The sequence below is a fragment of the Piliocolobus tephrosceles genome, chromosome 3 (genome assembly GCF_002776525.5).
Source record: "Piliocolobus tephrosceles isolate RC106 chromosome 3, ASM277652v3, whole genome shotgun sequence".
NCBI lineage: Eukaryota > Metazoa > Chordata > Mammalia > Primates > Cercopithecidae > Piliocolobus > Piliocolobus tephrosceles.
In genome coordinates, this window is record NC_045436.1 from 108,504,218 (window position 1) to 108,528,160 (window position 23,943).

Here is a 23,943-nt window from a genome sequence, read left to right on the forward strand (position 1 = left end):
ACTTGAGAATCAGCCAATATGTCACCAGAATGCTTTCATAAGAATGCACTTAAGCACAGGATAAGTGCGTATAATTCTAACTTCAGGGGCTTGGAACGTTAAACATTTTAATAAAACAGACAATGGGACTTCAAGGGAAATTTGACAATAATACCTTTCAAAGCTTTAGTATTTAAGGTCATTTTCTGGTCAAGGGTATGAATATTTCATGGAAGCTCTAAAAAGAAATACAAAGAAAAATTTTTCATTTCCTCTTGATTATCCTATCTGAGGGATGGGTAGAGCTCTATAGGCAAGCTTTAGATTTTTGTTCAACAAATGCATAAACATGGAAATGTATGCAAATATATGTGGAGCCCAATATAAATGATTCTACATGGTACAGTTGTCCTTGGGATATAAAAGCTTAAACCAGGAATAATGTTCTAGAGGTGAGCAGTGAATCAGAATGCTGAAGAACTTATCCTCTCTCATCATTGTTTCACTTACGAACTTTAGTAAGTGGTTTACTATTTATTTTATTCTCTCTCAGATGGTAAGAATAATGCTTGTCATACCCATATCAATAGGGAAGTGTGAAGGAACTTGAAACTGTAATCTACTATCCACTTATAATTACTCACAAGTGTGTTGAAAAGAAAGTACTTAATCTTAAAGACATAGTTAAGATGGAAGCTGAATTGAAAAGATTGCCAAGTGGTCAGAGCCCTTTCTACTGCTGCATTTCATAATAGTAGCAGCTGTCTATTGGCATTTGTGTTTTCCACAGTAAAAATGCAAGACTAGATTCTAATCATGGACACAAGATGTTTGTCTCTACATAGAATAAAAGGCCATGCCAAAAGGTAAGGATATAGAGACTTTATGAAATATTTAATTTTAAATTTTGGCTTCAGTTCTGAATCAAACTAAGTATGGAACTTCATATACCAAAGGGACTTTTTTCCCTAATAACAACTGCCTAACTACCATCTTCTATATTAATACTGGGCAGTTAAAGATATAAAATCAAAAGCAAAACTATAATATATCCTATAGGACAGTATATTTATGACTTCCCAAAAGGATGGGACTTATTAAACAAAATACAAAAGTGCAAACTGTAGAGGTAACGTTTAAAATGCATTAAGATGACTATCAGAACTTCTGATTTCTGACCATCAAAATCAATGAAAACAAATAAAAGAAGAACTACACACAGAGAGATGATATTTTGCAATACACATAAGAGGCAAAGGATTAATCAGTATCCAAAAATAAATAAAAAGAATCGTATAATTTACAAGAAAAAGAATAACTCACTTGAAAGAATAGGGAAAAATCTTAACAGGTATTTTACAGAAAGAAAATCTGAACAGCCAATAAAAGATGCCCAATCTAATAAATAATCAAGTAAATAAAAATTAAAACCACACTGAGAGATCATTTATAACTCACTACAGTGGGAAAGAACAGTTTATTAATATCTTGTGTTGGTGAGGGCGAGGGTTAACCAGATCACTTATACAAGACTTCTCATGGATACAAAATGATACAACTACTCTGAAAAATAATTTGGCATAATCTGTATGCTCTTTTGTGTTTCTGGCTTTGAATTTTCTATAAATTAAAAAAATATTTATTTTGTATTTCTGCATGAATTTCTTTCAAGGTAACCAAATAAGTGATAAGGAAAAGTTTTTCTCCATAGAAGAATTCAAGCTAAAAAACTCAGGATAAATAATAGAATTATAGATTCACCATTATTCAACCCTTAGTAAAAATATTTAGGTGGCTTTCAATAATAGATGCTAACACCATTGGGTGAAATTTTATGGAAAAATCTTGTAATGAAGTAATTAGACTGGCATCACCTGAACCTACTGATTGAGCTCAGGAGATCTAAAATTGAGACAATACTCAGTATAGAGCATCACACATTAAAATTTCTTACTTAGAAAAAAATTATACTCCATTTTATCAAATCAGTTTATAGGGAATAGAGGAATATAGACAGTAGAACAAACAGCATGATTTTACTGGATCAGTAAAATCCAGAATGTGAGACATGTAAGGACAATGTTTTTTAGGACCTGGTTTCTCCAACAAATCAATAATGTAGAAGATAAAGAGAATGAGGGGGACCATTGTAAAAAATAAATAAATAAATAAAAACATGCAAGAGGTCAAGATATAGTAAGATGAAATACAATATCACTTAAATTTTGATTGGTCAAATAAACTATAAAAAATAAATTAGACAGTCAATTAAATTTTATTAAGGATGAAAATGAAATGTGAACTAGGTATTAGATGACATAAGGAAAGTATTTTGTTAGGTATGATAATGTCAAGATGCTTTCTTTGAAAATGTCATCAGATAAAGATCCATGCTGAAGTGTTTGCAGGTGAAATGAGATATCTTACATTTCCTTTAACAAAACAAAGCTGTTAAGATAATAGAATTCAGGGTTTTTAATAAATTATTAGTTATAAGGGTGGTGACGAAAAACAAGAGGTCTAGGATAACATCTGGATTTTGCCTTTGGTTTCAAGGGTGGTGCCATTTACCAAGACAGGTGATACAGAAGCAACAGCAGGCTTCAGAAATTAAAACGACTTTAATTTTGAGCATGTTTTAAGAGTCACAAAGGGCTCGATTGTGTTTGGAAACTATAAATTATCAGTAGCCATCCACAGCTTTGTGAAATTTCCTAAAATTTCCTTCAGCAGTATCCAGGGGTGTCGCAACAAGTGCAGTGAAAAAAAAAAATCTCTGGATCAATCTACTTTGGAATGTTAGTAGGTCATACAACCAAAGACTGAAAAGACATGGGCAGTGGGGATTATTGCAAGAGAGAAGTTAAATGAAATGTTATCCTAGGTAGGATAAAAAAGAGCTAAGTCCATTAAAGTGGTGATGGGAGTCAGGCTCGATGACTGACGCCTGTAATCCCAGCACTTTGGGAGGCTGAGGCCGGTGGATCACCTGAGGTCAGGAGTTTGAGACCAGCATGACCAATATGGTGGAACCCTGTCTCTACTAAAAATACAAAAAGTAACCAGACGTGGTGGTGTGTGCCTGTAGTCCTAGCTACATGGGAGGCTGAGACAAGAGAATTGCTTGAACCCGGGAGGTGAAGTTGCAGCGATCCAAGATTGTGCCATTGCACTCCAGCCTGGGCGACAGAGAGAGACTCTGTCTCAAAAACAAACAAACCACAAAAGGGTGATGGGTAAGGAAGTCTTCAGATAATATCAGTAAGGGTGGATAGAGGATAACAGGCATCTCAGAAGAGGTAGGTATTGTTATAATCTTAAAATAATCTGAATATAGCAGTGGAGAGTTAAAGCATAATGCTGCTACTAATTTTGGGGTTACATAGTTAAATAAGAGGGAATAAAATGTTTTAGCTTGCATGCTATTTAGAAGGGAATAGAAGAACCCATCTGTGAATAGATTGGCAGTGTAGAGTAGATGCTAGGTGATGGACAAGAGTTCTAGAATAAAAGGCACTGGTCAGTAGTAAAAAGAATGATGGATGTGAAGGAATGGGTGTCCCAGAATAGGACACAGATGAGAGAAATGAGGGTGAGCTGATCAGGGGCCAGCTATTTGGCTGGTAACCAAAGAAAATGGAGGAAAACATGTTAGATGAGCTGCTTTTGAGCCTTAGGGGCAGACCAAGTCCCAAGTGCTGCAAAAACCTCATGAGGTTAACAAATTTTAGGCGCTACTTATCATTGAAAAGGAATGTCACTGGGAATTTACTTATCTTGTCTCTGAAAAATCTTTTTTCTCAGGCTGTTAACGGAAAAACCATGCATCTACGCTTATTCCTTATTTTAAGAATTAGTTATTTTCGTATTAATAATCAGTTGTATCACATTCCTATTATGTATACATTAGCATTTTAGGCACAATGTAGACAATAAAATAAAAAGTCTTTGTTCCTGCCTCTAAGAGTGCAAGAATTATATATAATTCACCTTATATCTGTAGTCCTTGGAAGGAGTCTTTTTTTTCCACTAAAGTAGACTTCGAAATCTTCCGTCTTTAGCCTGTGGGCATAGTCGATGTATCCTGATATCTCTTGCCCATAAGAATTTCTGTCACGAATAAAGATCACGGACTGGTAGCACAGAATAGGGAATAAGACAAAAACATAAAAGAGCTGATTTATTATAGAATGCCATAGGATAGAATGATTTAAAACACTAATATGAGTGACCTTAGGAAGCAGGGTTTCTGAAATAGTGGTTATAACATTGAACAGATTCTTTTCCCCCACTCCACCTAAAAACACACGTTACTGGCCTGGCACTGTGGCTCACACCTGTAAGGCCAGCACTTTGGGAGGCTGAAGTGGGCAGAGCATGAGGTGAGGAGATCAAGACCATCCTGGCCAACATGGTGAAATCCCATCTTTACTAAAATATAAAAAATTAGCCAGGCATGGTGGTGTGCACCTATAATCCCAGCTACTCGGGAGGCTGAAGCAGGGGAATCGCTCGAACCCAGGAGGCAGATGTTGCAGTGAGCCAAGAATGCGCCACCGCACTCCAGCCTGGTGACAGAGCAACATTCCATCTCAAAAAAAAGAAAAAAAGAAAAAGGACTCACAATATTACAATATTCCATTTGAAAAACGAAAAGAACAGAGATACAATTAACAAATTAACAATTAGTTGTTATTATGCTGATAGTTTTATCTTGATTGCCTACTCTGTTTAGTATTGAATGCTGAGAATACTGTGCTGAAAAGGATTCTCAGGCAAGTTTTTGGTTAAGGGGAGAAAGTGTTGTGATGGTTTAATTATATATCCCACTGATATGGCAGGAGGAACTAGCATTCTTTGTTATTTCTGTGTGCATTCTTATACAGACTTCAATCCTCAGCCCTTTTCATTTTACCCACATAACTCCATGTAAATTAGTATCAATTTCTCCATGCTTTTAAGCCACTTATTTCTTAATTTACGCAGCACAAATTAGAAACAAATAGTAACTCAGAGACTTCTTGAGACTCACACTACAGACCAATGTCTAGAAAGGCTGCACCTCCTTAAACAAGGACATGAGCCATAATTTTCAATATTTCATATGTATTCCTAAAGGTACTTGACATCTTTTCACTATCATAGTTGCTCCCAATGTCAGTTATGTCATATTGGGACACACACATACACACACACGCACACAGAGACAGAGACAAAGACAGAGAGAGAAAGCCCCCTCCGCATGGAATTATATTAACAGAAAAAGAAAAATTTCCCAATGTCCTCCCCACTGTCTTTAAATGAGAGATGAACCAAACTTATTTCTCCAGCAGAATGGCAGACTAGATAATTGTGACTGACTTTCCTACTAAAAACAAATAAAAATTCTGAATAAAATCTAAAACAATAAGTTGTAAAACGCACTGATGCCCTGGCAAGGAAAAGAAATATTCAGAGTCCAAAAACTAAGTGAAAGCAGGAACCCAGAGAGGAGAGCAGGGCCTTAAAATAATCTTTGTTTTGAAAGCATATGCCCAACCTTAGGGAACTGGAGCAAGGTTTCCATGACCTTGTAGGGTGAGGATGCAGGAAACAAATTCTACCTTTCAGAGACAGAGGCTCATAGAACTTATTGCCTCAACAGAAAGCTGAGAAATCGAAAATGCATGAAGTACTATCTTCAATGAATCCAGAAAATGTAAGAATTATCCAAGAACAGTATGCCAGGGAAAATTCTTTCCAGTGAGCAAAATATGAACTTCTTCAGACCAAAAAAAAAAAAAAATAATAATGAGGGACTTGACTAACAAGATCATTGCTCAAAGAAATTCTGCAGGATATATTTCAGGCAAAAGGAAGTGATTCTAGCTGTCGAGTCAAAGATAAAGAAAAAATAATAATCAAAGAAAGTTGGAAATATAGAGGTAAATAGAAACAAATATTGACTGTATAAAACAACAATAATGGCTTCTTAAATAAAAAGAATAATGTGTTTAAAATGTTTGAAATAGACATATGTTTGGAGGAAGTGATTAAAGTGTTGTGATGTTCTGGAATTTTTCAGAATGAGGGCAGATGTATTGATCCATTTTAGAATTTGATAAATATGTGTGTATAAATCTAGGATGATTATTAAGAAATAAGAAATAGTATATATGACCTTTAAATTATAGTGGGATATATAAAGTTAGTCAACCAATTAAATAGAAGGCAATAATGAAAAGGAAAATTATAGAAGAGTCAGGAAAAATAAAATACACAAAATGTAAAGATAGTGCCATGGGTTCAATTGTGTCCTCCCCAAATTCATATGTTGACACCCTGAACTCCAGTACCACAGAACTGACTGTATTTGAAGACAGAGCCTTTTGAAATGTGAATACATTACAATGAGCATTTTAGGGTGGGCTCTAATGCAAGCTGACTGTGTAAATGTGGACACACAGAGAGATGCCAGGGTGCACGTGCACAGAGTCAAGACTATGTGAGGACATAGCAAGAAGATGGCCATCTGCAAGGAAAGGAAAAAGAACCCTCATAAGAAACCAAATCTGCCAACACCTTCAATTATCTTGGACTTCCAACTTCCAGAACTGTAAGAAAATAAAATTGCATTGCTTAAGGCATTGTCTGGGGTATTTTGTAGTGGCAGCCTTAGCAAACTCATACAGATTATAACAAGTTAAAATAATTAAGTAATTGCAATAAGTATAAATGACTAAATGTTTAAATTAAAAACAAGCTTATTAGCATATATATATATATATATATATATCATGAAACATAATTACACTTAAAGGTTGAAAGTTAGGTAATCAAAAAACATATATATGGGAGAGTTTTCATCCAAAAAGAGCAGTTATCAGTATATTAATATTAGACAAAATGGATTTTAACATAAAAAACCATTACTAGGGATGGAGCTTCACTACATAATGATACAAGGTTAATGTCATAGAAAAATATAACAATTCAAAATCTGAATGAATATTTAAAAACAAAGTTTCAAGATATTTAAAGCACAGATTGATAGAACTAGAAGGATATATAGACGATTCATTATCACTTTGGTGAATTCGCCTCCATTATTTCTAGATGAAGCAGAAAATGAATACATAAAAATTAAAAAATTAGTATTGATTTAAGGGACTTAAAAACAAACATGAAGGCTTGATGTTTATCATAGGCTAGTACCAAAATTTATTTACACTTCAATGTTCTTGTAAGTAAAATGACTGATAATCTAAAATTATATACATTTGGCCATAATTTCACTATTTTATGTTATGATATATAGCCTTTTTGTGCCAGTTAAATCCCCTTTTCCCTGGAAACTTGATTAAATTTATTTCAAATCTCTCTTCTCCAGCTCTGTGAGAGTTAAATGTCTTCTCTGATTTTTGTGAATTCCTGGTTTTCTGATGATGGAGGACTTTAAGTGAGGTCAAACGGAGTATAAATGTGGGTCCCTCTAGAATCATCGTAGATAGCCCTGGGCAAGTCACTCAAACTCTCTCAATGTCTCACTTAGATTCATTAGTCCTGTGCTCTTAAGCACCTTCCGAAAAAATCCAGCAAGTTTCTACCAAAAACAAAACAAAACAAAAACAAAACAACAGAATCCCGCTTAGACCTGAGCAGTTAGCTAGTTTGGCCACTGAGCAGCCTCTTCCTTCATGATTCTCCTTCAACTCTGTAGAGCAACAGAACACCCCCTGACTGCCTGGAACTGCTCAGCTTACATTTATGTGCCGTTGGGGTCATATGCCCTGAGCACCCAATTCGTAAACATCATGCAAATAGTGTTATTTATTTTCTCAGTTAGAATTCTGGTTATTAATTATTGTATCTATGATTTTTAAATTTTCAACCAAAAACATGCCCAATTAAAATTTTGAAACCTAAACTTCTCACCGCCAAAAAAGATACTCATCTGGGGCTGTTTTTACACAACTCTGTATAGAACAAATGTAAAATTCTTTCAATATGCCTTTCCAAGTATGGTTACATATGTGCAAAAGTATAAGAAGATGTGGGAAGATTTTTAAGAAGACTTTTTAGTAAAATTTTTAAAAAGTTTGCTAAAATATTTATCCAATGAACACAATGCTTTATTAAATTATTTTTAAAATTTGATTGGAACTATTAGTATGTGGTAATTGCTGACAAATTGTCAGGAAATTACAACTTAAAATTTAATTTTAGAAATACATCTTTTAAATGGCACGGTTTGGGGTTATAGAGGCAGAAGAGGTGATAACATTGATAATCAGACAGATGTGGTGGCAGATATTAATTGTTGTCAAGAACTTTAGGGCTGGTTGAAATTTCACTGCCTTATTTATATTTTGTGGATTGCCTAAGAATTTGAATGAAGTTAAACTAACAGTCTTAGTTAATTGTGTATTAATTTCAAAATGTGTATTTTTCTCCAGAGTTAATAGTAATTATTTCTTCTATGAATACTTGTTATCGTTTATGAAGAAGCCAGTATATTCTGAGTGAAGTTTTAAGAGCTTCACATTCATTATCTCATTTAATTGTGTCAAACATTTTATAATGACTAGATAGCATTATTACCCTCATTTTATAAAGGTGGGAAATGAAAGCATTAAGAGTTTTGGTAACTCCCAAGGACATGTAGCGAGAGAGGGGAGCACCTAAACTCACACCCAGGTTGGCTTCCCAAGATACTCAGGTTCTTATCTATTGCATGATGGATAACTTGGATTCAAATGCTGGCTCTGTCACCTACTTACTGTGTGACACTGATAAGTTAGTAATACGTTTTAAGATTTAGTTTCCTCTATACTAAAATGGGGGTAATAATACCTAAATTGGTGTGTGAATTAAATAACACTATTTTGCTAAGCACTTGGTAATGCCTCATACATGGCAAGCACTCAATAAATAGTATCTATTGCTTTTGAAAAGTTTTGTCATTAATGTTGCTACTGTATTTGTAGCATGTTAAGAGTTTTATAAATTACTTAGGGGATATGGAAATGGAATAATCGTATCAGAATTCCATTGCCTGGTGTATATAGTTATGTCAGGGTTGCCCTACGTGGTTCAGTTTCTTTCTTAAGTTTAGTTATTCACAGTTAAAACTTTTGATATAATTTGAAGCTAAAATTGAAACAAGCTTTTTAGTTATTATATTATTATAATATATATTATATTATATATATTATTATTAATAATATATTATATATATATACACACACACACACACACACACACACACAAGACACACCCAATTGATCGTAAAACCACTATTCTGGCATCCAGAATGGGGTGCATAGATCAAAAGAGCCCCTTGAAGAATAGGTTTATTTCAGCCTGAGTATGATGTACTTCAGTAACTGAAAGCTTTGTTGTTCAGAGCCCTCTACAGACTTAAGAATAATTTTAAAATGTTATAAATAATTGCTTAGGCTTACCTAATAACATTTTTAAATAATAGCTTTATTGAAGTATAGTTTACATAACATAAAAATTCACCTTGAAGTTTAAGTGTACAATTCCATGATTTTTAGTGAATTTATGGAGTTGCACAACACAACTCAGATTTAGAATATTCTCATCACTCCCAAGAGATCCCTTATGACATTTGTAGTCATCCCTGTCTCCACCCCCAGCTCCAGGCCATCACGAATCTACTTTCTATCTCTATAGATTCTCTTTTCTGGATTTTTCATAAAAGTGGAATCATACAATATATGGTCTTTTTCATTCTAATAACATTTTTAATCACAGTTAATTTCCCAAAAGACACATGAAAATGATACTTTATATATTAAAGGGCTTTTAAAAATGATGATGTTATGTTTATAAAGGAAAAACTTCCAAAATTCATATTTTCCTTAGATAAAACCCTTTAATCCTATCTAGAACAAGTCAAGCTACAACCAACAAAAGCATAAAAAAATCATATGCTATTCATTTGAAGCCACGAATACTGATCTATTTATTAGCAACCTAAGCAGAAAATACCAGTTTTTGTTTAACCATGTAATAAAACCCCACAAGAACAAGCAATGAAGAAATATCAAGACACATTGCTTCTGATATTGAAGTGGTGAATAAGACACCAAGGGGCATGTAGAATCTGGTATTTTATTGAGGTAACCTGTGACCTCAAAAGTGAACCAATGTTAGTTGAAAAGACTTATGTGATACTTAGTTAGGTCCTCATTACCTCTCATATATTGGAAAAAGATGAATTAAAGTAAAATTTAGACCATTAATATATCATTTGGATCTTTGGCTGCTTGTCTTTTCCCAGAAGTGGATTAAAATACAAATTCATAAACTTGTTATAAGCTGAGTACATGTGTTGCTTGATTTTTCTTGCCAAATACTAATGAGGGGACATAAACCTGATACATCGAAATGGGACTTTATTGACAGTGAAGCCAAAGTCACTTAAAAAAAAAAAAAAAAAAAAACATACTAAGCAGTATGTTGCTGTACTAAAACTGAAACAGCCTTTTCTAGGGAATGAGAGCTGTCAAACAAAGCTAAGTTGTTGTGTTACCCAGAGACCAGACTGTCAGTGTGCTCTCTGATAGAGACAAATGAAGGAATCGTTATGTGCTAGAATTTTAAAACTCTGGAATGCTCTAATGAATCACTAATTTTAGGGATTCTTCTTTTGGTTTCAGAATGTAAATGATTTTTGCAAATGGAGCCCAAGTTCTCTAGGAATCAACTATTGTTTTCTAACATTTAAAAATGCCCATCATTTTAAATCTCACTGCAACAAGTTATTTTTGGAATGTTTTGTGCTGATAACTATTTTTAAATTCTATATTCTCTCAGTCAGTTGCAGTTTTACATATATGTAAAATACATATAATTTTCACTATTCATGCAATTCACAGGGTTATGTTTAGCACAGTTCTTTGTCTTTCCTGTTGGAGGCTTGGGCTCAGAACAAGCACACTTTTATTTCCACATTGTTGGCCAAAGCAGGTTGCAGGCCAGTCCAGATTGAAGAGGCAGGGCAGAGTGACTTCTTCTCTTGATGGGAGGAGCTACCAAGTGTCATTGCAAAGGCTCATGGATAAAGGACAAAGTGGATAATTGCAGCCACTTTGCAATCTGTAGTTATTTACCATAAGAAACTAAGAATTTTGCATATAGCTGGCTTGTTCATTTTGCAATGGTTGCAGATTGATTTCTCAGGGGGAATCATTGATTTTTTTTCTCTCCTAGATTATAAGACATATCTATATTTTAAATGGCTTTGTTTATTTATTTATTATATTTTTCGTGATGGAGTCTGGCTCTGCTGCCCAGACTGGAGTGCAGTGGCACGATTTTGGCTCAGTGCAACCTCTGCTTCACAGTTTCAAGTGATTCTCCTGCCTCAACCTCCTGAGTAGCTGGGACCACGGGCACGCCATTGCTCCAAGCTAATTTTTGTATTTTTAGTAGAGATGGGGTTTCACCATGTAGACCAGGCTGGTCTTGAACTCCTGACCTCAAATGATCCACCCACTGTGGCCTTCCAAAGTGCTGGGATTACAGGTGTGAACCACTGCGCCTGGCTAAATGGCTTTATTTTGAATTACCAGTGAAATTAGGTATAATTTAAGAATATATTGTCTCACCATTAGTATCCAAAATGTTCTAGAATGTTCAGGGATTGACAATTTTTAAAAATCAAGCTTTAACTACTAGGAAGAAGAAAATAAAATTATTATATTTATGTATGAACTCATAATTTACTTAGAAAATCCAAAAGAGTGAACTGAAAAACTTCTAAGACAGTTCAATAAGTTGATCCAATACAAAATATTTATACAAAAAATAGATGGATTTTATGCTAGTAATAATCCATTAGCTATTGTGCATGCAATCTTCACTTGCATTATTTTTTATTAGAATTATAACACTTTGCAAAACATTTTTTGTAAAATAAATTTCTAGAATAACATAAACATGAAATGAAAAGACTACATTGTTGAACAAAGTTATGAAATAACTGTGCTGAAATTCTAAGCAAAACACAAGTGGGTATCTTTCACTACTTAAAATTTTAGCTTGAAGAACAAATGGTTAAGAATAAGATGATTTATAAAGGAGAAATAAACAGTAGAACTTGCACTATTAGACAAAATGGCTACAATAATTAAATCACATATCACTGGTACAGTGATGGATATAGATCAATGAAAAATACTTCTGAAACACACCCATGTACAAAAATGTGTGTGCGTATAATATATATGCTTTCCATAAGTTGATTTTGTTTATATTTTCTAAATTTCTAAAACAAACATCTACTCTTTCTTTGCACAATTCCAAAATCTTGTCTTTATCCACTGTTTTCTGACCTCCATCACTTATCTTTCTAGCTAACATATTCAATCCAGTAATCCTTTCAGCTCTTTGGAGCCACTAATCCACTAAACCATGACGTTTTAGTATGCTTGTCTTCTATTTGCTCATTTTTTCTCATTATTAAATTTAGATTCCATGGTGCAGCATCAAAATGGTTCAGTTGTGTAGCACTTCAAATTTCCTGCGCACATCCTTCTATTGTACTAGTTAGAAAATTCTGATACCGTTTCAACCCAATTTTCCTTTTCTGTTTTTTTTTTTTATAGCAACAGCTGAGTTTGGCTAGAAAAGGAAAATATGATGACTGGTCTCAGTAAAAATTAATGACCATAAACTCCCACACTCCCAATTTTTTTTACATATCTTCTCTCTCATCAAACTTTCATGAACACCCTTTCTCACATTCAATTATTTTCTCTCTGGAAATACCAACAATCAGAACAGAGCCACTGTGTCTTCCTCCCATCAGATGTGCAGATCCATCTGCACCTAGATCTGTGTTCTTCCTTTCATCGTGTTATAAGGGCTTGGATATCCATGCTTCTATCCAAGATGTCTCTCGTTTTTGTGCATTTGATCTCATTTCATCTCCTGTTACTTTCACATAATTGATTTCTTATTTACTTTGTGTAAGTTCATTACTATTAACATTTAAACATTCTGCAATATCTACTATTTGAAAAAGAAAGAGGCTCATTACAGTCCCGCATGTCTGCTTCCCCTTATAGCAGAATCCTCAATATTTCTTTAGCTATGACAGTCATTTTCCTGCAGCACTCTGCTGAAATAGCTTTGTTTCTTACACCAACTGTTTTATCTTTCTAAATCCAAAGGTCAATTTTCATTTATAAAAATTTTACTTGAACTCCAAGTGGCATGTGACATAATTGTTCACCACCTCTTTTTGTGAAATGTTTTCTTTGTCTGCATCAGTGACACTGTGTATTCTCAAGATTTTCTTCTGCTTCACCAATCTCTTCTTAATTGGCTCCTTCTCTTCTTCCTGACCTCTAAATTTTGGAATTCTCCCAGGCTTAGTCCTCATCTTTTCTCTGTCTGCATTCACTCACCAGTTGATCTTATCTAGTTCCATGAATTTATTTAATTATCACTTTTTACTCTTTCATGAATTTCAGACTAGTGTGTATATTCTTTCCTCTCTTCTCTAAGGTCTCACAGACAACTAAAACTGAACATGTCTATCACACAACTTCTTTTAATATCCTGTCTCACCACCTCAACCAAATCTTCTTTCCATGTAATATGCAACACTATTTACCTAATTGCTCAGGCCAAAAACCTAGGGGTTCTTCTTGATGCCTACTTTTCATGACACTTCACATTCATTTCAATCCATTCACAAGTCTTGTTGCCTCTACCTTCAACATATATAGTCTGTTTCTTGCGTATTTTTCCAACCTAATTCCCACTATTTTCCCTATACCTTATTCTACTCCAGCCATATTGGTCTTCTGATAAAAATATTTCTATCTAGGGCCCTTTTGTATGATATGTTTTCTGCCAAAAATGCCCTTTCCTCGGCTGTCTAAAAATCTTGGTCTCTCACTTCATATAGATTTCTGCTAAAATTTCACTCCTCTGGAAGTCTTCCTTGGTCTCTCTAACGAAAGTAGCATGTACTTTACAGGTGCTATGGCTTTGCCTTGTTTTATTTTTGTTCATAGCAGCTGTATCTATCTGATATTTATTTCTTTATGTTTTACCTCATTTTAAAATTGCCTTTTGGCTGGGTATGGTGGCTAATGCCTATAATCCCAGCACTTTGGGAGGGCGAGGCAGGTGAATCACCTGAGGTCAGGAGTTCGAGACCAGCCTGACCAATATAGGGAAACCCTGTCTCTATTAAAATACAAAAATCAGCTGGGTGTGGTGGCGGGTGCCTGTAATCCCAGCTACTTGGAAGGCTGAGACAGGAGAATTAATTGAACCCGGGAGGCAGAGGTTGCAGTGAGCCGAGATCATGCCACTGCACTCCAGCCTGGGTGATAGAACGAGACTCCGTCTCAAAAAATAAATAAATAAATAAATAAATTTTTTAAAAAGAAAATAAATTGTCCTTCTTTCTCCTTAGTTTGCAGGGGCCATAAAGGTAGAGACTTTATTTTGTTCTACATGCTATCACAGTGCCTGGTATATACTGGCCGTTCAATAACTATTTGCTAAGTGAATGAATTGATGGTATTCCTAATGTGCATCTATCAAAAGGAATAGAATAGAATAACTAGCTGGGTTTCATGTTGTTGAATATTAGAAAGAGAACTTTACACTGATGATGTCATCAAGAGCATTTTCAATAGCTGATGAGGCCAACTATGATGAATTAAAGAGTGAATAGAGAAATAAGAAATAAACATATCTTAGATAACCCTTTAGAAATCTTTCGCTAAGAGCAACAGAGAAAGGAAGTTGGTTCTTTCTTGAATAGAATGCAGTGTCAAAGGAATCACATAAACTGATAATGCTTCCTTCTTTGCTTTTATCTGTTTGGAAAGCATAGAATCAAACTTTTTGTTTGCCATAAAAACAATTTTATGTTCAAACTTCTCTTTTTGATTTATCTTATTATTTTATTATTCTCTCCCTCTGTCTCTCTCTCTGTCTCCAATTTCTTCATTTTATTGGGTGTTTCTCTAAGTTTATCCCACATAAGAATCACCTGAAAGGCTTGCAAAGCACAGATTGCTGAGTCCCATCCCCAGAGTTTCAGATTCAGTAGGTCTGGGATGATGTCCAAGAATTTGCATTTTTAACAAGCTCTCAGATGATGCTGATTCTGCTGATCAAGGGAATTGCCCTTTGAGAACCATGGTTTTATTTTAATGTGTTTGTGTTTTAGTGCTGACTTGGAACAGGGCAGGAAAGAATAAAGAGAAGAAACAGAAAAGGGAAGAGAAGGCAGGAAGGAAGTATAAAGATACAATAAAAAATGTTTAATAATTAAAGAGTCAGCTATATAGGTAGATCTGAATATAAAAATATCCGACTGCCTTCTTATATTCTCCTCTTATATTTCTATAATTGCCAAAAGAAGCCCAGATCTATCCTTGTAGAAGCTGACATACATTTAGTAGCACAATCACAGGCCTATAATAAACACCAGCTGAAGCTTCCTGACCAATCATATGGCCAGGGTTTTAATGATAGAAATTCAACTGTAGTTCCACACTGAGGCTACTGTAACCACCATAACAATGTGCCAGAGAGCCAAGATCCGTGATGTCATTCCAATACCAAAATAATAGATCAACTGTAGTAGAAGATGCAGGCTGAACTGAATATCCCTGAAAATGGTCCCACCCCATCCCATCCCATCCCGTATTTTCATACTGAAATTATTATTTCTACATGACCCTGTAGCTTACTTGATTTTTCCAGTTGTTTTGATGCTTTGACTGGGTGTTTCACAAGTTATTTTTCTTCTACTTCATGGGTCAAGGTTGCCCAAATACCCAGACCTTCTCCTATACCTTTCAGATCCTGCATAGACAATCATTCCTTCTTTTTGTTTTCCTTTCATTCCAACTATATATTTTCCCTACATTTTTATAAGTGTAAAATGACATAATTCTGAAATAATGAAATGCATAATGCCTCTCTTATTTTCATCTATTTTCACAAAATGTTAAGAGGTTTAAAAGAAAGAATTTACCGAGAACCACAGGAAACCTTTGATGCAAGTTTTACAAAAAACTTGTCCAGTGCCTAGCTCATAGTAGATGCTTAAAAACATTTGTTGACAGAATGATTACATTAATAAGAAACTAATACATTTCTTAGGCTTCATTACTGGATCCTCTTTAAATATAAGTGCTCCTTAGTTTGGCCAAACACTCCTTTCTTGGACAGTGACTTCAACTACCACTTATACACCAGAAGCTTTTAAATCCTTTATCTCCACTTTTGAGGTTTTTCTTGATTTTAAAAATTGTGTGTGTTACTGTCTACTACATAATTCTAACTGGATGTAATCCAGGCATCTAGATTTTTAAAATCATGTCATTCCATAAATTTGTTCTTATGTTTGTTATAAGGACAAATATCTGCACCATCAACCAAAAAGTAGAAGCTTCTCTATTAACTTTGATTTCTTTTACTTTGACATCTAAGTGATCAGATTCTATAAATTCTGCTGATTTTAGCTTCAAGAAATAAGCTTGTCTTTGCTTTGTGTGATGATTGCCAAAATTTTATTTCAATCCTCATTGTTTCCCTGTTGAACTATCGTAACTACTTTCCTGGATACCGTTCATTCCTCACTCTATCCATCTTCAAAATTACTTGAGAAATTCTTCTCTAAAATGGAAATCTGCATATGATTCGCCTGTTTTTATTAGCTACTTGGAGTTCTGAAGTGCAACCTCTTTAGCATTGCAGATTGCTCATAATGTCCTACCAAACTACTATTCTAGGACCACCCTCACCTCTCCATTACATATACTTCCTTATGTTTAAGGTATTTAATTTCATATTTATATTTATTTTATTCAATAATGCATTCATATACTTTCTAAAACTCAAATACTAACTTCAAAGTTGTCCAAGAAATATAGTACTATCTTTTTCTCCTTCCTCATCTTGGCATCTGTTCCTCAGATGAACCTCCTTTAACTCTGAGTTATTTCTAAATAACATATTAATACTGATATTTCTTAATGTTTTTCTTTTTGTTTCTACTTATATGGAAGATGATGATTTCTAATGTGTCTCTTTTCCACTCTGAAACCATTCCTAAAGTTTTTCTCCTTTTATCCCACCTCCACCCCCATAAACCTATGCCATAATTTTAGGTTAAAAAGTTAGTCAGTGTTTTCAATTTTTGTACGTTATAAACATTAGCCACAGCTGAGCTATAGAATCAGAAAGGTTCCCTAGCTATGATTAAATTTTCTTTCTTCAAATTTTTTATTTTCTATTGGGTTGTTTTGACGTTTTACCCCCTCAGTTTATAAGCTTTTAAAATGTTTAATTGACACATAATAATTGTACATATTTATGGGGTACGTTGTGATATTTCAATATATGTATACATTGTGTAATTATCAAATGAGGGTAATTAGCATATCCATCACCTCAAACATTTCTCTACGGTGAGATTATTCAGAATCTTCTCTTCTAGCTATTTTAAAATATACAATACATTGTTTTAACAATAGTCCCCCTACTGTGCAATAGAACTTCAGAATTTATTCCACCCATCTAATTGCAACAATATACCTATTGACCAACCTCTCACCATTTCTCCCTCCCTCTATCCTCCCTAGCCTCTGGTGACCACAATTCTCCTCTCTACTTTTATGAAATCAACTTTTTTAGATTCCACATATAGGTGAGATCACACTTACTCCCTTGATTTTCTATGTACCTATCACTCATCCCCTCAAAATTTCCAGCAAAACTGTAACTATCTTCTCAACGTATTCATAGTCTGTCTGTTTTTATTTTCCTGGGGATGTGCCCTCAAAAGCTCACTGCTTTCTTTTACCTGTACTTGATTTTTTTCTAGGTTTCAAAGAGAATGAACTGTCATTTTGGGGAAGTCATTTTACCATTGTCTTGAGAATTTTCTCTGCTTCCCATCTGAGCTCCCATAACAGTTTTAAAAATACATGTGTGCCCCATAACAACATTTTGGTTAACAACGAACCTCATGCACCATGGGGGTCCCATACAACTATAATGGAGCTGAAAATTTCATATCGCCTAGTGACATCTTGATGATCCTGACCCAGTATAGGCTGGTTTTGTGTTCGTTTTTAATAACAACGTTCAAAAAGTGAAGAAAAAACAATAAAAAATTTTAAATATAAAAAGCTTATAGAATAATGATATAAAGACAAATATTTTATGTCGCTGTATAGTGTGTTTGTGTTTTATATTGTGTTATTACAAGAGAGTCAAAAAGTTTTCAAAATTTGAAATTTGATAAAGTAAAAATGTTATAGTAAGTTAAGGTGAATTTATTATAGTAGAAAGAAAAATGTTGTTTTATAAGTGTGGTGTCACTTAAGTGTACAGTGTTTATAAAGTCTACCATAGTGTACGGTAACGCCCTAGGCCTTCATATTCACTCACTACTCACTGACTCACCCAGAACAACTTCCAGTTCTACAAGCTTCATTCACTGTAAGTGCCTTATACAGGTGTACCATTTTTTATCTTTTATACTGTTTTTTAAAACTCAAGTGAGCTCACGTGAGCCTCCATCTCAGCCTCTCAAGTAGCTAGGATTATAGACAAGTGCCACCATACTCAGCTAATTTGTGTTTAGTTTTAGTATTTGGAGAGTAAGAGTCTCACTATAGTACCCAAGCTAGTATCAAACTCCTGGGCTCAAGCAATCCCTCCCACCACAGTTGCCCAATATACTATATTTTTACTGTGCCTTTTCTATGTTTAGATACACAAATACTTACCACTGTGTTACAATTGCCTACAATATTCAGGCAGTAATATTGCACAGGTTTGTAGCCTAGAAACAACAGGCATCTAGGTTTGTGTGAGTAAACTCTATGTTTACAAAAAGATGAAATTGCCTAACATCACATTTCTCAGAACATATCCCTGAGGCATAACTATGTTTCTATTTTAGTACTCATCACTTTATATTGTGGTTTTTGAGGTCCTTGTAGTATGGAGAGTATATGTTTATCAAACTTTGTATCCCATTTTTGCTGTTTTTTTTTTTTTGAGACAAGGTCTCATTCTATTGCCTAGACTGGAGTGCAGTGGCATGATCTCAGCTCGCTGCAGCCTTGACCTCCCAGGTGCAAGCTATCCTTCTACCTCAGCCTACCGAGTAGCTGGCACTACAGGCGCACACCACCACACCCTGTTAATTTTTGTATTTTTGTGGGAGATGGGGTTCTGCCATGTTGCCCAGGCTGGTCTTGAACTCCTGAGTTCAAGTGATCACTCGCCTCAGCCTCCCAAAGTGCTGGGATTGCAGGCATGAGCCACAATGTCCAGCCTTAACTTTGTATCCTTAATATATTTCCTGTCCTGATTCACAGTAGGTGTGTAACTGACAGGGATTTGGGATTGAGATAATTAAGCAAAGGCCAACAAAAATAATCTTCAGGGAACTATTTATCTAATTATGGTTCACAGAAAGTGTCACTATGCAACAAATAGTAGCCCTAAAAGCTATTGTTTATTGAGTGTTTACTATATGCCAGAAATTTTCTCATTTAATCTTAACCAAAGCCCCATAACGTAGGTACCATTGTTAATTCTGTTTCACAGATGAGAAAACTGAAGCACGAGAAGGTTAAGTACCTGGCCTAGGGTCACATAGTGTATCAGTCAGATTTCTAACAGGAAACAATGGCAACATTTGTTTGTTTACACAGGGACTAATGGATGGCATGTAGGGTCACCACAAGGGATATTGCATGAACCTGGAGCTATTAGTAATAAAACTGACACCATCTTGGCCACTAGTCTTGCCCCAACACTATTCCCAAGAGGGAGAGTTTATCAGAACCCAAAAAGGAGAGGGAGGAAGAGTTGTATGTGAGTATTCTACAGAATTGCAGAGAGATTATGTCAAGGGACATAGACAGTTGTATGTCTATGAAGGGTCAAGGGAATAAGTACCTTCTTGCTAGAGTTTCATACTGGCCATATCCCACTGGGGCCAGAGCCTGATATGCATGTACTTTAATAGAAGCAGCCTTCCTGGGTAGAGTAGGGTGGAGAAGGAAGAAATGAATCTAAAGCAGCAGGAATTGTCAGTCATGATGCTGGGATCTGTACCCCAGCATCTGGACATGAAGCCTATGATCTTACTACTATACTATGCTTGTGGGGTGGCAGACAGGAAACTAGGTTCTGTTTTCAGTTCAGACTCCAAGAACGAAATGATTCTTCTGACCAAAGGGATTTTTGTTAACTTTTCACTATCATCACTAAAGGACATTGTTCTTGCAGAAGAATGCAATTGCTCAGGAGGATAGGGGACAATCTTGGAACCTAACCGAAAATGAGAGCAACATTACAAAGGCATTCTCAGTGGCAGGTAGATAGGCACTCAGCACTTTGCAGTGTGCTGGTTGGTATTAAAGGACTTCAGGAGAAAGCAAAGACTGAAAAATCAGAGATAAAGGAGTCGAAAAGAATGTGTTCATACCAATGGGATAAGAGCATCTTGAGACAAACAACAGAGGATATGAACAAGCCTGAGCAGAATCTCATCAATTAACAATACTAATTATGGGTTAAAACTACTTCCCCAGTAAAGAGAAACTATAAATCAATATCTGAAACCACTAGATAGGCTTTATAATTCACTGAATATGAATGTGCAGTAAATTATTTACAGTTCTCATTATAATTGTCAACCTCAAAAAACTCATTTTCTCTATCAAATTTTGAGTTTGAAAACCCATCTGTATCTTGTATAGGCACCAGAGTAGATCATACTATGCCTTAGAGGGGCTCATTCAAGGATACCTAATGAGAGACTACTGTGTACCAAGTGCTTTCCTAGGTGCTGGAGATACAGTATTGAACAAAGTAAGACTCTGACCTCATGGAGTTCACAGTCTAGTGAAAAACACACACAATTTATCACCTGAAAATATGGAATGAGCTTCCTCTCCTTTACCATCTGACTATCTTCTTATCCCTTTGAAACTCATCTCATTGGAGGATTTTGTGGACCAATTCCTCCATCCCTATGCAGTGTCCCTACAGAACTCATTTCTTACCTCATTCCTATCACACTGCCTCAGGAGATGAATGAGATGCAGTGTGCCTCTAATAAAGTCTCCCTATTAGAGCTCGAGTTGCTTGTGATTAGGGATGCTATCATTTATCGAGGTATCTCCACAATCAAGCATCACACCCAGCAAAGGGAAAACATGCAATAATGTTTATTGACAAGATGCATAAGTGAACACTAGAAAAGAGAAGATAAAAATGTATTTCTTCTACCACTTTTCATATTTAACCTCAAAATGAGCATGAATCATTTGCATGCTTGATAGAAAGAAAAAATAATTTCTTAATAATAAATAAGTCAGAATTTATTAGTAATCCTTTATTTGATAGGGGCTTTATTTGCATTTCTGATATATTAAATATTTCTCTTTCTATTTTATAATCACATAATAATTAAATATTTTGCCCAAAACCAACATTACAGGCAGAGATACTGTGCTGTGGAAACAAGAAAGTTGAGATTAATTGGAAGAAATCTAGCAGATAGGGTAGTTGAATAGGGTCTTCCTGAGAAGACATTGTTTTACTTGAAACTTGAATAATAAAAATCCAGGCGAAGATGTGAGTGAAGAACATTCCAGGCAAAGGGAATAGCAAGTACTCTAGCCCTAACGCAGGAAATAGCCTTGCCTGTTCAAGAAATAGAAAGAAAGTCAATGTGGCTGAGCAATAGTGAGAGTAGAGAAGATGGTGGAGAAGGCATGATGTGAAATAAAATTTGAGATTAGGTAGGAACCAATTTCTGTAGGCCATGTGGGTTCTAATAATGGCTTTCAATTTAACTTAAATGCAATAAAAGTCATTGAACAGTTTTATGCAACAGAATGTAAATGATCAGATTTTTAAAAACATCACTGAAAAAATAGAAAGGTCTTTTGAAAAAAAAAATAGTGTGGGTATTGAGCAGATGGTGCTGTAAATAAGGATGGATGATAAAACAGAAGATACTGTTGATACATAGAAAATAGTGAAAAGATGTTGCCCAATCCTTCATGAATCGAAGTGTTGCAAGCAAAATGAGCAAGACAAACATAAATTCTATTTGTTCTTGTTTCAGGCAGTATGTTGGCATTTAACCTATTTTATGATTAAAGGGATGGTGGTAAGATTGGATTTAGCAAGAATACCCTTTCAAACTTTATCCACTACCATCCACTATGCACTGCTGCAAAGAGTTGGAAGGAAATGAACATTTCAGTATAATAAATATTCCCTACTCTGATGCTTTGTTGGCAATATCTGGTGTCATCGCCTAACCACGTGAAGGGGCAACTGTTACTTAGGTGCCCAAGGTAATCCTGAGTCTAAGATTTCAGCTGACTGAAAAGTGTCTTTCCGTATCCCACTTAAGCTCACAAGCCTTGGCTGTTGTTATTAGAATGTAGTATTTACTAGTGATCAAACTGGGTCATGCACTGTGCTAAACACTTTCTGTGCATTATTACACTTAACATTCACAATAAAACTTAGCAAGAAAGCACATTTATCCCCATTTTGTTGATCACAGAAAACTGTGATTTAAGAGGTGTTTGTAATTTTTTCAGGTTATATATGACAGAACTGGAATTAGAAGCCAACTGTGCCGAATTTCTAAGCCTGTTTTCTTCACTATTGTTCTCTAGTGCCATTCTCCTACTCTGATAGTAAGGAAAAGCTGGAGGGATCAGCCAGTGACATGAAAAAATAAAGAAGTATCAACCATGACCCAATGTCTATGGTAGAACTATTAGATGACTTGGCTGAGTTCACCTGTGAAGAAGATGGTAAAAAGTCAGGGTTAGAACTCAGGAACCCATGAATATTGCTCAAAAACATACAGTAGCCTCTTCTCATCTGCATGTAATTTGCTTTTTATATCTAGCTGATGACTCAGTCAAAGTCCTCCATCTCTCCCACCCTCACTAGCCACCCCGTTCATTCTACACTCAAGGAGGAGAAGCGGTGAGTAAGGTTTCAGGATATGTACTGAGCAGACATGCAAAGGACATTCAGTCTCTTTTCCTTGCTCACACACTGAGAAATACTGGGGTGAGTGGATTAGGCTGTTTCCTCTTGGCCTTACAAAGATATCCTGGGTTGTTTTCCTGCCAAGACTTTTTCATTAGACTAGTAAACAAAAATTTATAAAAGGTCTTGGGTTAAAAAGAGGTAAGAAGGCCTCTCAATCGATTTTGAGTGTCTTTGGTCACATAAGACAATATTTAACACAGGTAAAATCTTTCATGTGGTTTAGCTTAGCTCTGCTGTGGGCCTACTTGGGTTCTGGAACAAAAGCTTCATTTTAGAAGAGGGTACCCACTTGCCTGGGTTACTGTCTTAGGAACCTGTTGGGCAAGAGGGGGAGTTGTTATCACACAGGTTTTAGTTATCTGGGGATCCTAGTTTTGGATCATATATAATCTTAATACCACCTTTTATATAACTCATATTACTAATAGTAGCTTTGTAATGTTTAAATTATTTATTTGGCTTCTAAAAATATTATTAAAAGATCCTATTGTGATAGAAATTTCCGAACCTGTGTAGACTTAACTGCTCATCGGGGCAGTATAACAACACAGTCCGGGATTATGTTGGAACATGATAGCAATGAGTTATAGAATGGTATTTGTACAGGAATTTTTGTATGGTCACTTTGAAATTAAGATTTTCAAGACTAGTGCTCTAGAGGTTGTTGTTCTCTCCTAGATAGGTGGAGTTTAGTGCCCTTATTACCAGTGAGACCACAGAGTTTAGGCTAAATGAATAGCTAGATCTTCATTTAAGATGCTTACCTCAGTGAAAGATGATGCACTGATTCCTTATACCATGTGATATAGTGAAATGAGTGCTGGTTAACATTTCAATTATTCAACATATATTTATAAAGTG

General features: G+C 35.2%; 1 protein-coding gene across 2 annotated transcripts in view; it reads right to left on the reverse strand.

Annotated features, from left to right (window-relative positions):
• The window catches only part of CFAP299 (cilia and flagella associated protein 299), a 679,361-nt gene that overhangs the window by 93,755 nt on the left and 561,663 nt on the right, over positions 1 to 23,943 (reverse strand). For both annotated transcript variants that reach the window (XM_023222552.1, XM_023222553.1), the window contains one exon: positions 3,970 to 4,112. In XM_023222552.1, the coding sequence (XP_023078320.1) occupies positions 3,970 to 4,112 (143 nt within the window). The remainder of the gene's footprint in view (positions 1 to 3,969; positions 4,113 to 23,943) is intronic.